We start from the raw sequence: 14,353 nt of genomic DNA, 5'->3' as shown, positions 1-14,353 counted from the left end.
CTGCCACGTCCCCCCACTCTGTACGATAAGGGGCCTTTCATACCACTTTAATAGAACTTACGCTCCGTACCTAAGTAAATATAACGATCTAGGATTGGTAAGGTGAAAATAATCTACCAACAAGTTTACATATTTACGGACTTTATATAAACCAGTGTAACAGGCCTACATACCCAGCATTAAGCCCCCACAAAATTTTACTCTCGCTTTACTGAAACTAACAACTTTTTAAAACAAACTAACCCAATTTGTACCATAAAATAATTTTTTATTAACAATTTTGCTTTAATTCTTTTCAGCCTGGTTGGACATTCCAGTATCTATCCAAAAGAGTTTATGGACAAAGTGCTATCACCGCTTATTTAACAATGAGGATTTTTGGCTAACCTTTGCGACACCGTTATTAATGATATTAATATTTACCCCAAGAACTGCAGTTTTTGTAAAAAGCGTATTTTTTAAATAAATTTTCATATATTTAAGTATTATTCAGTAAGAGGTAGTAACTCATCATTTGTCTCCTGAAAACTAAAAATTGTATTGCAATTTTTTAGTTGTTCAACATTGTCGAGCTCCCTATTCTTCTCCCTATATAGCATATTTTTTTTGCTCCCGTGTTCTTTGTTCTAAGGCCTAATTCTCACCAAAGGATATCGTTCATAAAACAAACATATACCTAAATAGGTAAGAAATATTTTTCTCTCGTACGAAAAGAAATGCTTATGGACTCCTTTTACATATAATATATTCCTTTTTGCTCAGGTAATATTTTCTAACACCTAGCTCCCGCCAAAGGTCCAGTACTGGGCTCCCGTTAAAAAAAACAACAAATATCTCAATAGGTATGGAAATATGCCTTTATATAAAAAAAACACAATTAATATAGGTGACAAACATTGACTTTCCTAATAGTCCCATATTTGGCGGGAAGACATAGTTCAGCACAAACAAAGGCTAAGGTTACAATGGTACAAGTAAGGTTACAAAGGCAAACTCCTAAATGATTTACTCTTTTTCATCCAGCACTATCCATGCAATGACAATAAAGGGGCTTACACGAAATCAATCTTGTAGATTCGTGTAAACTTTGAACACCAATACTGGAAGACATGGGTTAAAACACGTGTATGTGTAATCCAGTTTAATTTTCTTGCAGTTTAAATTTTAAGAGCAGAAGTAACCCCGAACGTTTGAACATAATACCCTCAGTCGTTCTTGAGATACTGCTGAGAGGTCTTACTGGGAATTAGCATTATCAGAGTGAATTTTAATTTAATCTTAAGTCAACATTTAGTTTTTAAACATATAAAAATTGAATTTGAGGAAGACTAAAATCTATTCTATAAATCATATACAACAAATTCCCCTATGCCCCTAGGGCATAACTTACAACCCTTGCACTGAGGGCTCTGAGGGGTTTATCATCCTAAAAGACCTAATTTCCAGAACTTTCAACTATGTTGAACAAAATAAATATCTCAAAATTTTGATTGGATGTGTTTGGGAAAATGGTGGGCTTGAGAGGGGTGTTAGTTGCTATCCAATCACTTTTAACTATTAAAAAGGGCACTAGCCCTTTCAATTTCCAATCGAATGAGCCTGTTTTGAGGTTTGTACGACAAGGCCTTCTATTAAAACCTTATATGCCCCAGGGCATAACTTGAAACCCTTGCCCTGAGGGTTGTGGGGGAATGTCCACGTCAAAAACAAATTTATTATCCGGAAATCAACTACGCTGAACAAAATGGCTATCTCAAAATTTTGATTGGATGTGTTTGGAGGAATGATGGGCGTGGGGGAAGGGGCTGGTTGCCCTCCAATCACTTTTGACTATTAAAAAGGGTACTAGCGCTTTGAATTTCCAATTGAATGAGCCTGTTTTGAAGTTTCTACGACAACGCCTTCTATAATAACCTCATATGCCCCCAGGACATAACACAAAACCCTTGCCCTGAGGGTTGTGGGGGAGTGTCATCCTCAAAACATATTTTTTATCTTGAAATCAACTACGCTGAACGAAATAGATATCTAAAAATTTTTATTGGATGTGTTTGGGGGAATGATGGGCGTGGGGGGCTAGTTGCCCTCCAATCACTTTCAACTATTAAAGAGGGTACTAGCCCTTTGAATTTCCAATCGAATGAGCCTGTTTTGAAGTTTCTAAGACAACGTCATCTATAAAAACCTTATATTGCCCCCAGGGTATAACTTAAAACCCTTGCCCTGAGGGTTTTGGGGGAGTGTCCTCCACGAAAACATATTTTCTATTTGGAAATCAAGTACGCTGAACAAGATGGCTATCTTAAAATTTTGATTGGATGTGTTTGGGGGACTGATTGGCGTGAGGGGGGGGCTAGTTGCCCTCCAATCACTTTCGACTATTAAAAAATGTATTAGCCCTTTGAATTTTCAATCGAATGAGCCTTTTTTGAAGTTTCTACGACAACACCTTCTATAAGAACCTTATATGCTCTTAGGGCATAACTTAAAACCCTTGCCCCGTGGGTTGTGGGGGAGTGTCCTCCATAAAAAGATTCTTTCTATTTGTAAAGAAACTATGCTGAAAAAAATGGCAAGTTAATATTTTGTTTGTTATGTTTTTGGAGTAATGATGCGCGTGGGGGGGAGGGGCTAGTTGCCCTCCAATCACTTTCGACTATTAAAAAGGGCACTAGCCACTCCGATTTCCAATTGAATGAGCCCTTTTCGAATTTTCTACGACAACTCCTTCGATACGAAGTGCCCGGGTATGGAGAGAAAAGAAAAGAAAAAAAAAAAACATTGTGCCCACATCGTTCTTTACTTAGGCAGTGCTAGCGTGCTGCCTATGAAATCCAAACTGTGCGGGTGAAATGAGGCTTCTTTCGAGTAGTCGCCCTCCAATCACTTTCAACTATTAGAAAAGGACACTAGCCCTTTGAATTTCCAGTCGAATGAGCTTTTATTGAAGTTTCTACGACAACGCCTTCTTTAAAAACCTTAAATGAATGAATGAATGGTTTTTATTTCCCATCATAAATAACACAAGGCTACACAACGGAGTATTGAAAAAAAGAAAAAAAAGAGAAAAATAAAACACAATAAGAGAAACAACAAGACTTCAATAACAATCTATATACAGCATACTAAACTCTTATTCAAACTAGCCTACGATAGCTCGGTACATATCATGATCAGGATTGAGCGAACGCCGAAATCGAACGATTCGCTCAGTAGCTGCAGTAGTCGGGTCCACAACGCTGTAATTTTTCGAAACTCTTGAGTTTCTCTCCCATGGCGGAACACTTAAAAGATACTTTGCATACTTATAGTAAACCCGACGGACTGAGCGCTTATGTGTTTCGGTGAAAAGAGACCAAAACGGCGAGAGTGACAGAACATGCGGGATAACGAACACGGAATAAAGCCTTCCGAGTATACGGCGGTTATACATACGTTTGCAGGGTAGAAGTAGTCCATATGCTTTGCGTGCCTTTTCTGAAAAATGCTCAACCAGTGCTTCACGAGTAGACCGCAGATCTGAAGCGATTGGCAGTCCAAGGTAAGTGAGAGATGGCTTTGAGCTCACCGCAGTATCGCCTAGGAGCACGCTAATCGAGGTCGAATCGTTCGCGTTGTGACGAAAAACAACTACTTCACTTTTGGCAGCATTAAAAGCTAGCCCAATCTTAGTATATTCATCACTCAATATATTGTAGTTATCCTCAACCCTTGAAACAGACCTACTTGCGTTAAGTATATCATCAGCGTAATTGATGAGCGACACGTCTATACCTAGATATATGCAACATGTTTTGGCAGATTCTTGAGGGACGATAATACTGTTGTTGTATAGAGAAGGGGAAGTAATGGAGCCTTGCCGGATACCTTTATGGACAGGTATAACTACGGTGGATACCACCATACCGCGATGAGTGGGGACTTTAATCTTCATTCTCAGCCTCCTATACATGCTCCTCCATACAACGACGACCGAACAGTCAACTCCGCGTTTACAAGCAGAACTAAGTATATGTGCGTGGATACCGGAGTCAAATGCTCTACTCACATCGTGGCTTGCTAGAACAAGTGTATCCTTATTATCGTGAGCACTGAGCAAAAATTTAGCTATCAACGAATGAACATGCTCGCGACTAGTACCACTCTTAAACCCAAATTGCGAATCGGGAGTATAACAAGCTTCACTTAGGTCACCAAAAACAAGCATTTCCATGAGTTTGCAGAATACCGGCGCAACAGTTATCGGGCGGTATGATCAACAGTTCCTGGGATCATTCCCTTTTTTGGGAACTGGTGTAACGATGTCAACACAGAAAACATCGGGGACAAGACCGCAGTTAAAGATCATCTGGTACATAAGAGCAAGGTAATTTAACACATTGTCACCCCGAATAGCCAGATGCATTCCACAAATATTATCATCACCTCGAGAATACTTCTTTTTCAGTTTAGATAGCATATGACGGATACTAGAGACAGTAATAACGAACCCGACACTTCGTTCATTTGACGCTAGGAGGGAGTCGAGCTCTTTTTCGAACTCTTTCTCGAGAGCCTTGTTCGACGGTGAGAATTCGGCGGTGAAATATTTATTCCAATTACTTTCCCTTGGCAAAATTTCTTCTTTGCGAGATTTGGGACTCCTTTTCTTTTTAATATACTTCCAGACTGCATTTGGGTCACCTTCAAGCACTTTGCAATTTTGGTCCATTAAGTCGGTTCGGTGTTTAGCAAGTGTCTTGGCGAACTTTCGCTTAGTATATAGCCTGATATCATTCAAGACACCTTGACGAGGGCGCCCTTACTCGTTCCATATTGTATACCAGAATTTAGATCGACTACAAGACTCGGACAACTGTACATTCTGAGACCACTGTGGATTTTCACTTCCGATTCGAACTTTTCGTGTCGGAACTGCAGCCTTTTCGGCACAGTGTAGGGCATGTGTAATGCTTCTCATTATCGGGAACAGGCGAACCTTGTTGAAGCAGTTGAAATGGGACCTTTATCTTTTCAAGTATATTATCATACACGGACTTGAAAAGCGCAGAGTCGGCTTTTCCCCACTCAGATTTTACCACCCATTTACGGTGACATTCATCGGGCTGAGTAGGTTTATTAGTGACAAAGAACACATTCGAGATGGGTAGGTGGTCGGAAGCACAGATGCTTAATTTTACCCTACATTTTCCGTTTGTCTTCACATCTGCAGAGCACAGCATTGAGTCAAAGGAGTATACAGAGCCGGAGTTGTGTACATACGTGTAGTCCAGGTCATTTTCAAGTACACGGAGACTTTCACAGGCAGCTACCAGAACCTGAGTTCTCGGGCTGTTGTCGCACAGGTTACAGTTCATGTCTCCGGTTACAATGCATGACAGTTTTTGCGTAACACATCCGTCAACTGCTCCACAAATCTGTCCACAAGCAACATTGAATCTTGCATCAGATTCATCGTCACGATAATCCGTGGGCATATAGACACAGAATAAAGCTGTATCAGCAATTCAGACACCGACGAAGAAATCAGACTGCTTGTACAAGGAAGGATTAAGACTTCTGCCTACCAGTATTGAAATACCACCAGAGGGTCTACCTCTGCCAGAACGCTTTGCAGGAACACTGAATACGCTGAAGCTGTCATTGACCTCAAGAAGCTGAAGTCCTTCTGTTGTAAGAAAGTGCTCCTGTAGACAGACTATGTCATATTCCTATACTAATTGCTCAACCAGAGGTAGTTTAGCCAGAACTCCACCATTCATGTTCCATGATACAACTTTGAGTTCAAGATTATTCATTGTTTTAAGGCTTTCTGTGCTTCAGGGCATTTAAAACTGTAACAGGGATGGTTTGCCGAACCACATAGAGCACATTTGAGGGGGTTCTGACAGGGATTGTCCTTTGAGCTGGAGTGTTTCCCAGCACAACGGGAGCACTTTGGCGGATTTGGACATGCCTTTGCTGCGTGGCCGAAGCATTGACACTTGTAGCACTGGATTGGCATAAATTTGTATTCGTGAATCGGCAGCCGCTCATACCCAATCACGGGGGGAGACTTGATTGCACTCTGTAGGTCTTCACGCAAATCAAACTTCAGTTTGAATGACCTGGTTTTGCCTATTCCAGAAGCTTCGACACATTTTGACACTAAACTGCGTAAGTCCTCTTCTGAAATACTAGCAGGGACGTGGCGAATTATCCCGAAGAAAGAGGGACTTATTACTCTCGCGACTACGGAATTATTGGTACTGGTAATAGCCTGTGCAATGGAATCTGCGGTCGCTTTGTCTTTAACGAGAACTCTCTAACCACACATACGAGGCCTCAGTTCGACGATTTCATTGCTTGTCTATCCACACAGTCTATTTAAATAGTCTTTCTCTGATTCGGGATCAGTCAGTCCTTGGGGCGGATTCTTGAGAACTACGGCGTAAGTCTGTTTATGCTTTCCGTTATTCTCACGTGACTGATAGGAATTGCGCAGCTGATACTTAGACTCGACGAAACTGTCGAACTTTCGGCATAGCTCTCCCATTTTTCTCGTCAAAGTTGCACTTATTTCGCCTGGAATAATCGGTACGTCATCAGGTTGGTATACTACGAACCGCGGGAGCGAAATGTTTTTTTCGTCACACATCTTAAAAAATTTCATTATGTCAATGACATTATCCGAACTTTTGTCTCTTGCAGTCACTCTCGTCACATATTCGGCTTCATCCCAAATCACCTTTTTCGCTTAGAATATATCCGCATCGGAGAAATGTGATACCGCACTTTTGACAATACTGTCTATCGGGTTTCCAGCCTTCATCGCCCGCTCAACAAAGTTCAGTACAGCATTTAACACAAGCTTCACGCTTGCCATTTTGCTACAGAATGATTATTACGCAATCCGCGAGCGCTGAATAAATACAAGCAGAATGAAGGAACCTAGGAACAAGTGAAGTGGAAGGACCCCCTCAATTGTCCCCCGCAATTTACGGGTAACTTAATACCGGCGGGTACTACGTCGCTTGCGGGAGGTTCCTTCCCCTCTTCTGCTAGTTCCCAGTACGCTCCTTAACAATGAGGAATCAAAAAATGGCACTATAAAGAATTGAAACTATAGATGGCGTGCCAATCTACCCCCAAAAAAAGATGGCGCTGGTGAAAATATCCAGTGAAAAGCGCTTATTCTAACAATTGGAGAAGGTCAAACATACACTATTTTACAAAAAATCTATCTTTGGAGGGTGAACAACAACAGGAAAAGAACTCAAAATAATTCAGAAACTTTTTCCAAGTTACCAGCGAAGATACAAACTCAGACACAATAGCATTGAATATACTATAGATGGCGCTCCCCCGGTTATACCCCCAGGGCATAACTTAAAACCCTTGCCTTGAGGGATTTGGGAGAGTGTCCTCCTCAAAAACACATTTTCTGTCTGGAAATCAACTACGCTGATCAAAATTGCTATCTCAAAATTTGATTGGATGTGTTTGAGGGAATGGAGGGCGTGAGGGGGGAGGGGGGAGGGCTAGTTGCACTCAAATCAATTTCGACTATTAAAAAGGCTTTGAATTTAAAATTGAATGAGCCTGTTTTGAAGTTTCTACGACAACGTCTTCTATAAAAACCTTATATGCCCCCAGGGCATAATATAAAACCCTTGCCTTCAGGGTTGTAGGGGAGTACCCTCCTCAAAAATATATTTTCTATGTGGAAATCAACTACGCTGAACGAAATGGCTATCTAAAAATTTTGATTGGATGCGTTTGGGGGAATGAGGGGCGTGGGGGGGGGGCTAGGTGCCCTCCAATCACTTTCGACTATTAAAAATGGTACTAGCCCTTTGAATTTCCAATCGAATGAGCCTGTTTTGAAGTTTCTATGACAACACCTTCTATAAAAACCTTATATGCCCTCAGGGCATAACTTAAAACCCATGCCCCGTGGGTTGTGGAGGAGTGTCCTCCTCAGAAAGATATTTTCTATCTGTAAATCAACTACGCTGAACAAAATGGCTATCTAAAAATTTTATATTGGACGTATTTGGGGGAATGATGGGCGGGGGGAGGGGGTAGTTGCCCTCCAATCACTTATTATACAATTTCTTGAAACCCCCAAGAAATTTTTCGTGAGAGTATCATCTCGATCCCCAGCGCCGAGAAAAACTATACTAACCAAACTACTTATAAAATTCATTACCGTCTAGTTAAATGTACTGACTGTAAACTACTTCTTTAATAAAAATACTTACTCGAATGAAAGTTTAAAAACAGAAACTCGTTAGGATCGGTAGCCTTGGGACGCTTCAGGTCAATTCTTATGCACAGGTAGGCTATCTGTGGCATAATATCGGGTGACTGTTCTCAGATTATTGATTGGCTGGAACTTCTGTACAGTTACGAATATTATAGAGTATAATTAAAAAAAAACTTTCCGAAAAATAAGTTTTTCAAAGAAAAGTAAAGGACATTTTAAACTTAATCTCTGTAGATAAATATACCTTTTAAAATTCAAACTAAAAACGACCAGAAATTACTATTAAAGAATAAATGAAACCCAAAACGAACAGAAATTAAATAAACAGCAATAGCAAAAAACATACAACAAGTAACAATATAAAGGAATAAATAGATCTTAAAGCGAGCAATGCTTAGATTGAATATGAAAAATCAAGCTTAAAACGAAAACATATGTTTTGCTATTAAAGTATAAATGAAACTTAAAACGAACAGAAATTAAATAAACAGTCAATGCGAACAAACATACAACATATATTAATGTAAATGAATAAATAAATCTTAAAACGAGTGAAACTTAAAAAGAATATGCAAATCAAGTTTGAATCGAATAAAAATAACTACAAACAAGAGTTTGGGTATCGCCTCACTGCAGAAGCCTAAAACCTATTGCGTCATTGGCACTTTACTGAAAACAATTCTATGAAAGGTTTTCACTTTTGTAACTTTAAGAAATCAAAAATTAATTAAGATTTTAGGGAATAAATATCAGCATATGTATATTAAATTGACAATGTACATTTTTTTTCAGTAAACTCATTTGAATTTTTTTCTGTAAAGTACAAATTATATTCTGGTTTTTAGAAAGCATAGAGGTTTTAAACCCGACTCATATTAATACATGTTCGTTATGAGTATGACTCCAAAATTTATTGTGATTTTTGTTCGTTTTGGGTTTCCTTTATTTGTTTATACTGATTTAGGGCAGTTTTATGCTTGGTATATTATATGATGGTCTGAACGCCAGGTGTTGAAAATGTGAATCATACCACGACGGAATGGGGCTGCTATGAGAATTAGCTTACCCTCCACCCCCTAAATTGACCATGCGGATTCAAAAAGACCAATGGCACTTGCTTGCGAGTGGTGGAACACCCCGAAACTTGACATTTTATTATATTTTGGTGTTTCATGCAAGAAAATGCACGTTCCACAAAGTTTGAGGTGCAGTTTTCCGCTGAAATAGAAATGCCTAGAAGCCATAGAATGTTTTCATAACAAACTAACACGATAAGTTAGAAAAAATGGCAGAGTTAAAAAAAAAATGGCAAAACTATATGAGTCTTAAACAGTATTGGAAAGTATAAACAAAATCAAATTGAATATTAGATACATAATTATCTTAATTATTGAAAGATCAATCAGTTCAAGATTTTTTTTTTCATTGTAATTTTTATTTTCATTTTCAATGCTGTAAGAACTGGAAAATAATAAATTTGTAATATACGAGTAATTCGTCAGTGAAGCACCAATGACGCAGAAGGTTTTAGGTTTTTACAGTTAAAGAAGGGGCTAGTATCCACATTTTGTTGCACTGAAACTATATTTGTCTTGACCAATCTTGAAAAGAACTAACAAATTAAACTGAATATTTGATGCATAATGATATTAATTGATGAAAGCTTATCAGTTCAAAATTCTACTATAATTTTAATATTTATTTTCCATATTATGTACAAAAGAAAACATTTGTAATATAATTCGTTTTCAGTAAAGCACCAATGGCGCAGTAGGTTTTAGGCTTCTGCAGTGAGGCGATACCCAAACTCTTGTTTGTAGTTATTTTTATTCGATTCAAACTTGATTTGTATATTCTTTTTAAGTTTCACTCGTTTTAAGATTTATTTATTCATTTACATTAATATACATTGTATGTTTGTTCGCATTGATTCTTTATTTAATTTCTGTTCGTTTTAAGTTTCAATTATACTTTAATAGCAAAATATTTGTTTTCGTTTTAAGCTTGATTTTCATATTCAATCTAAGCATTACTCTTTTTAAGATCTATTTATTCATTTATATTATTACTTGTTGTATGTTTTTTGCTATGAGTTTTTATTTAATTTCTGTTCGTTTTGGGTTTCATTTATTCTTTAATAGTAATTTCTGGTCTTGTTGAGTTTGAATTTTAAAAGGTATTTTTATATACTGAGATTAAGTTTTAATTGGCCTTTACTTTTCTTTGAAAAACTTATTTTTCGGAAAGTTTTTTTTTTAATTAATTTTTGTTCGTTTTTTATTGCAAAAAGTTTCAAGTTTTTATGGCATGGGGGGTACTTACTTTTCGATTATTCTTGACTTTAAAAAACTGATCTAGAACTTTCCATTTAAATCGAATGAGGCTTTTTCCAAAGTCTATACGATTACCTCTTTGATAAAAGCCTTGTATATGAACAATAGACAGCTTGCAAAACTTGTGGACAGCGATTGACAAACCTGAATGGATTGAAAAAATATCTTCAATAAGGGGGTTTAGACCATTTCACTTACTGACACAAAGGGATTACGACTGTTTGGAATTGACCTTAATAGGATTTTGTGTGCCAAAGCAATTTTGCATCTATCACAGTGTATGTATTTTAACCTTATAGTTGGATAATTAAATAGATTTCCTATGTGTTCTTCCCATACAACACCCATTCCCATAAGTTATAAACCCCCCTTAATAAGTTATGCCACAGGGTATAACTTAAAACGCCTACCCCCGGGCCCTGGTGGCCTGTATTGACACCGGAGTTTTTTGTTATCAGAACTTTGAACTATTTTAACAAAATGTCTATCTCAAAATTTTTATCTGATGCATTTATGGCTTGGAGGAGGGGGGGCTATTTACCCTCCAATCTCTTTTTATTCTTAAAAAGTGAACAAGAACTTCCAATTTTCAGTCAAATGAGCCCTCTCTAAAGTTTATACGAGCATCCCTTCCATAAGAAATACTGGGAAGGATTCGGAGAATCCTTAAATTACAACCCTTTCCTTGAGGGCTCTGGGGGAGTTGTCATCCTCAAAGACCTAATTTCCAGACCTTAAAACTACGTTTAATAAAATGGCAGTCTCAACATTTTGATTGGATGAGTGTGGGGAAAAGGTGGGCGTGAGAGGGGGGTTAGTTGCCCTCAAATCAATTTGGGCTATTAAAAAGGGCACCAGCCCTTTGAATTTCGAAACGAATGAGCCTTTTTTGAAGTTTCTACGACACCGCCTTCTATAAAAACCTTATATGTCCCCAGGGTATAACTTAAAATCCTTGCCTTGAGGATTGTGGGGGAGTGTCCCCTCCCCTGGATCCGCTACTGCCTTACACTCTCTGTTTCTTTCCTTCTTAGGAAAATTAACAACGAAATTGTTACATTAATAATATATTAATGTAAATGAATAAATAAATCTTAAAACGAGTGAAACTTAAATTGAATATGCAAATCAAGTTTGAATCAAATTAAAATAACTACGAACAAGAGTTTGGGTATCGCCTCACTGCAGAAGCCTAAAACCCACTGTACCATTGGCGCTTTACGGTTTCTACGACACCGCCTTCTATAAAAACCTTATATGCCCCCAGGGCATAACTTAAAACCCTTGCCCTGAGGGTTGTGGAGGATTGTCCTCCTCCAAAATATATTTTCTATCTGGAAATCTACTATGCTGAACGAAATGGCTATCTCAAAATTTTGATTGGATGTGTTTGGGGGAATGATGGGCGGGGGGGGGGGGGCTAGTTGCCCACCAATTACTTTCGACTATTAAAAAGGGCAATATCCCCTTTAATTTCCAATCGAATGAGCCTTTTTTGAAGTTTCTACGACACCGCCTTCTATAAAAACCTTATATGATCCCAGATCATATCTTAAAATCCTTGCCCTGAAGGTTGTGGGGGAGTGTCCTCCTCAAAAACATATTTTCTATCTGGAAATCAACTACGCTGAACAAAATGGCTATCTCAAAATTTTGATTGGATGTGTTTGGGGAAATGATCGGTGTGGGCGGGGAGGGGGGCTAGTTACACTCCAATCACTTTCGACTATTAAAAAGGGCACTAGCCCTTTAAATTTCCAATCGAATGAGCCTTTTTTGAAGTTTCTACGACACCGCCTTCTATAAAAACCTTATATGTCCCCAGGGTATAACTTAAAATCCTTGCCTTGAGGATTGTGGGGGAGTGTCCCCTCCCCTGGATCCGCTACTGCCTTACACTCTCTGTTTCTTTCCTTCTTAGGAAAATTAACAACGAAATTGTTACATTAATAATATATTAATGTAAATGAATAAATAAATCTTAAAACGAGTGAAACTTAAATTGAATATGCAAATCAAGTTTGAATCAAATTAAAATAACTACGAACAAGAGTTTGGGTATCGCATCACTGCAGAAGCCTAAAACCCACTGCGCCATTGGCGCTTTACGGTTTCTACGACACCGCCTTCTATAAAAACCTTATATGCCCCCCAGGGCATAACTTAAAACCCTTGCCCTGAGGGTTGTGGAGGATTGTCCTCCTCAAAAATATATTTTCTATCTGGAAATCTACTATGCTGAACGAAATGGCCATCTCAAAATTTTGATTGGTTATGTTTGGGGGAATGATGGGCGTGGGGGGGCTAGTTGCCCTCCAATCACTTTCGAATATTAAAAAGGGCATTAGCCCTTTGAATTTCATATCGACTGAGCATTTTTTAAAGTTACTACGACACCGCCTTCTATAAAAACCTTATATGCTCAAAGGTCATATCTTAAAATCCTTGCCCTGAAGGTTGTGGGGGACTTTCCTCCTCAAAAACATATTTTTTATCAGTAAATCAACTATGCTGACCAAAATGGCTATCTCAAAATTTGGATTGGATATGTTTGGGGGAATGATGGGCGTGGGGGGGGCAATTTACCCTCCGATAATTTTCGACTATTAAAAAGGGCACTAGAACTCTCGATTTCCAATCGAATGAGCCTGTTTTGAAGTTTCTACGACAACTCCTTCTATAAAAACCTTATATGCACCAAGGCATAACTTAAAACCCTTGCCCTGAGGGTTGTGGGGGAGTGTCCTCCTCAAAAATATATTTTCTATGTGGAAATCAACTACGCTGAACAAACGGATATCTCAAAATTTTGATTGGATGTGTTTGGGGGAATAGTGGGCGTGGGGGGGGGGGCTAGTTGCCGCCAATCATTTTCGACTATTAAAAAGGGCACTAGAACTCTCGATTTCCAATCGAATGATCGCCCTCTGAAGCTTCTATGACGAACCCTTCCATATGAAGTGCCTCTGCGGAAAAAAAAATAATAAATAATAAATAATAATAAAACATTGGAGCCGTATGGCCTTTACTATAGGCAACTCTACAGCGTTGCCTCTGATGGTAAACAGCACTGTATTCCATTCAAAAGAATTAGGAGAGGGGTAATCCTAAGCTATTGTTCAATCATAAGCAGCACGCTAGCGCTGCCTAAATAAAGAACGATGTTGGCACAATATGTTGCTTTTTTTTTTTTTTTTTTTTGTTTCTTTTTTATTTTTTTCTCCATACCCGGGCACTTGGTATTGAAAGAGTCGTCGCAGAAACTTCGAAAAGGGCTCATTCGATTGGAAATTGGAATGGCTAGAAAATAGAAAATATCTTTTTTAGGAGGACACTCCCCCACAACCCACGGGGCAAAGGTTTTAAGTTATGCCCTGAGGGCATATAAGGTTTTTATAGAAGATGTTGTCGTAGAAACTTCAAAAAAGGCTCATTCGTTTGGAAATTCAAAGGGCTAGTGCCCTTTTTAATAGTCGAAAGTGATTCGAGGGCAACTAGCCCCCCAGCCCATCATTCCCCCAAATACATCCAATAAAAATTTTGAGATAGCCATTTTTGTTCAGCGCAGTTGATTTCCAGATAGAAAATTTGTTTTTCAAGAGGAGACTCCCCCACAGTCCTCAGGGCAAGGGTTTTAAGTTATGCCCTGGGGGCATATAAGGTTTTTATAGAAGGCGTTGTCGTAGAAACTTCAAAACAGGCACATTCGATTGGAAATTCGAAGCGCTAGTGCCCTTTTTCATAGTCGAAATTGATTGGAGGGCAACTACCC

General features: G+C 38.6%; 1 protein-coding gene across 1 annotated transcript; it reads right to left on the bottom strand.

The window, feature by feature from the left end:
* Window positions 1-640: 640 nt before the first annotated feature.
* Window positions 641-4,213, bottom strand: LOC148955092 (uncharacterized). The gene is made up of 2 exons (XM_089106128.1): window positions 3,152-4,213; window positions 641-676 (listed from the first exon to the last, which is right to left on the bottom strand). The coding sequence occupies exons 1-2, from the start codon at window positions 4,211-4,213 to the stop codon at window positions 641-643; spliced, it is 1,098 nt and encodes a 365-aa protein (XP_088962254.1).
* Between the last annotated feature and the right edge of the window lie 10,140 nt (window positions 4,214-14,353).

The sequence above is a fragment of the Artemia sp. Qi Xiang Cuo genome, chromosome 2, assembly GCF_049724085.1.
Source record: "Artemia sp. Qi Xiang Cuo chromosome 2, ASM4972408v1, whole genome shotgun sequence".
Lineage (NCBI taxonomy): Eukaryota > Metazoa > Arthropoda > Branchiopoda > Anostraca > Artemiidae > Artemia > Artemia sp. Qi Xiang Cuo.
The sequence above is the reverse complement of the archived record's forward strand: the minus strand, read 5'-3'. Positions and strand labels throughout refer to the sequence as shown.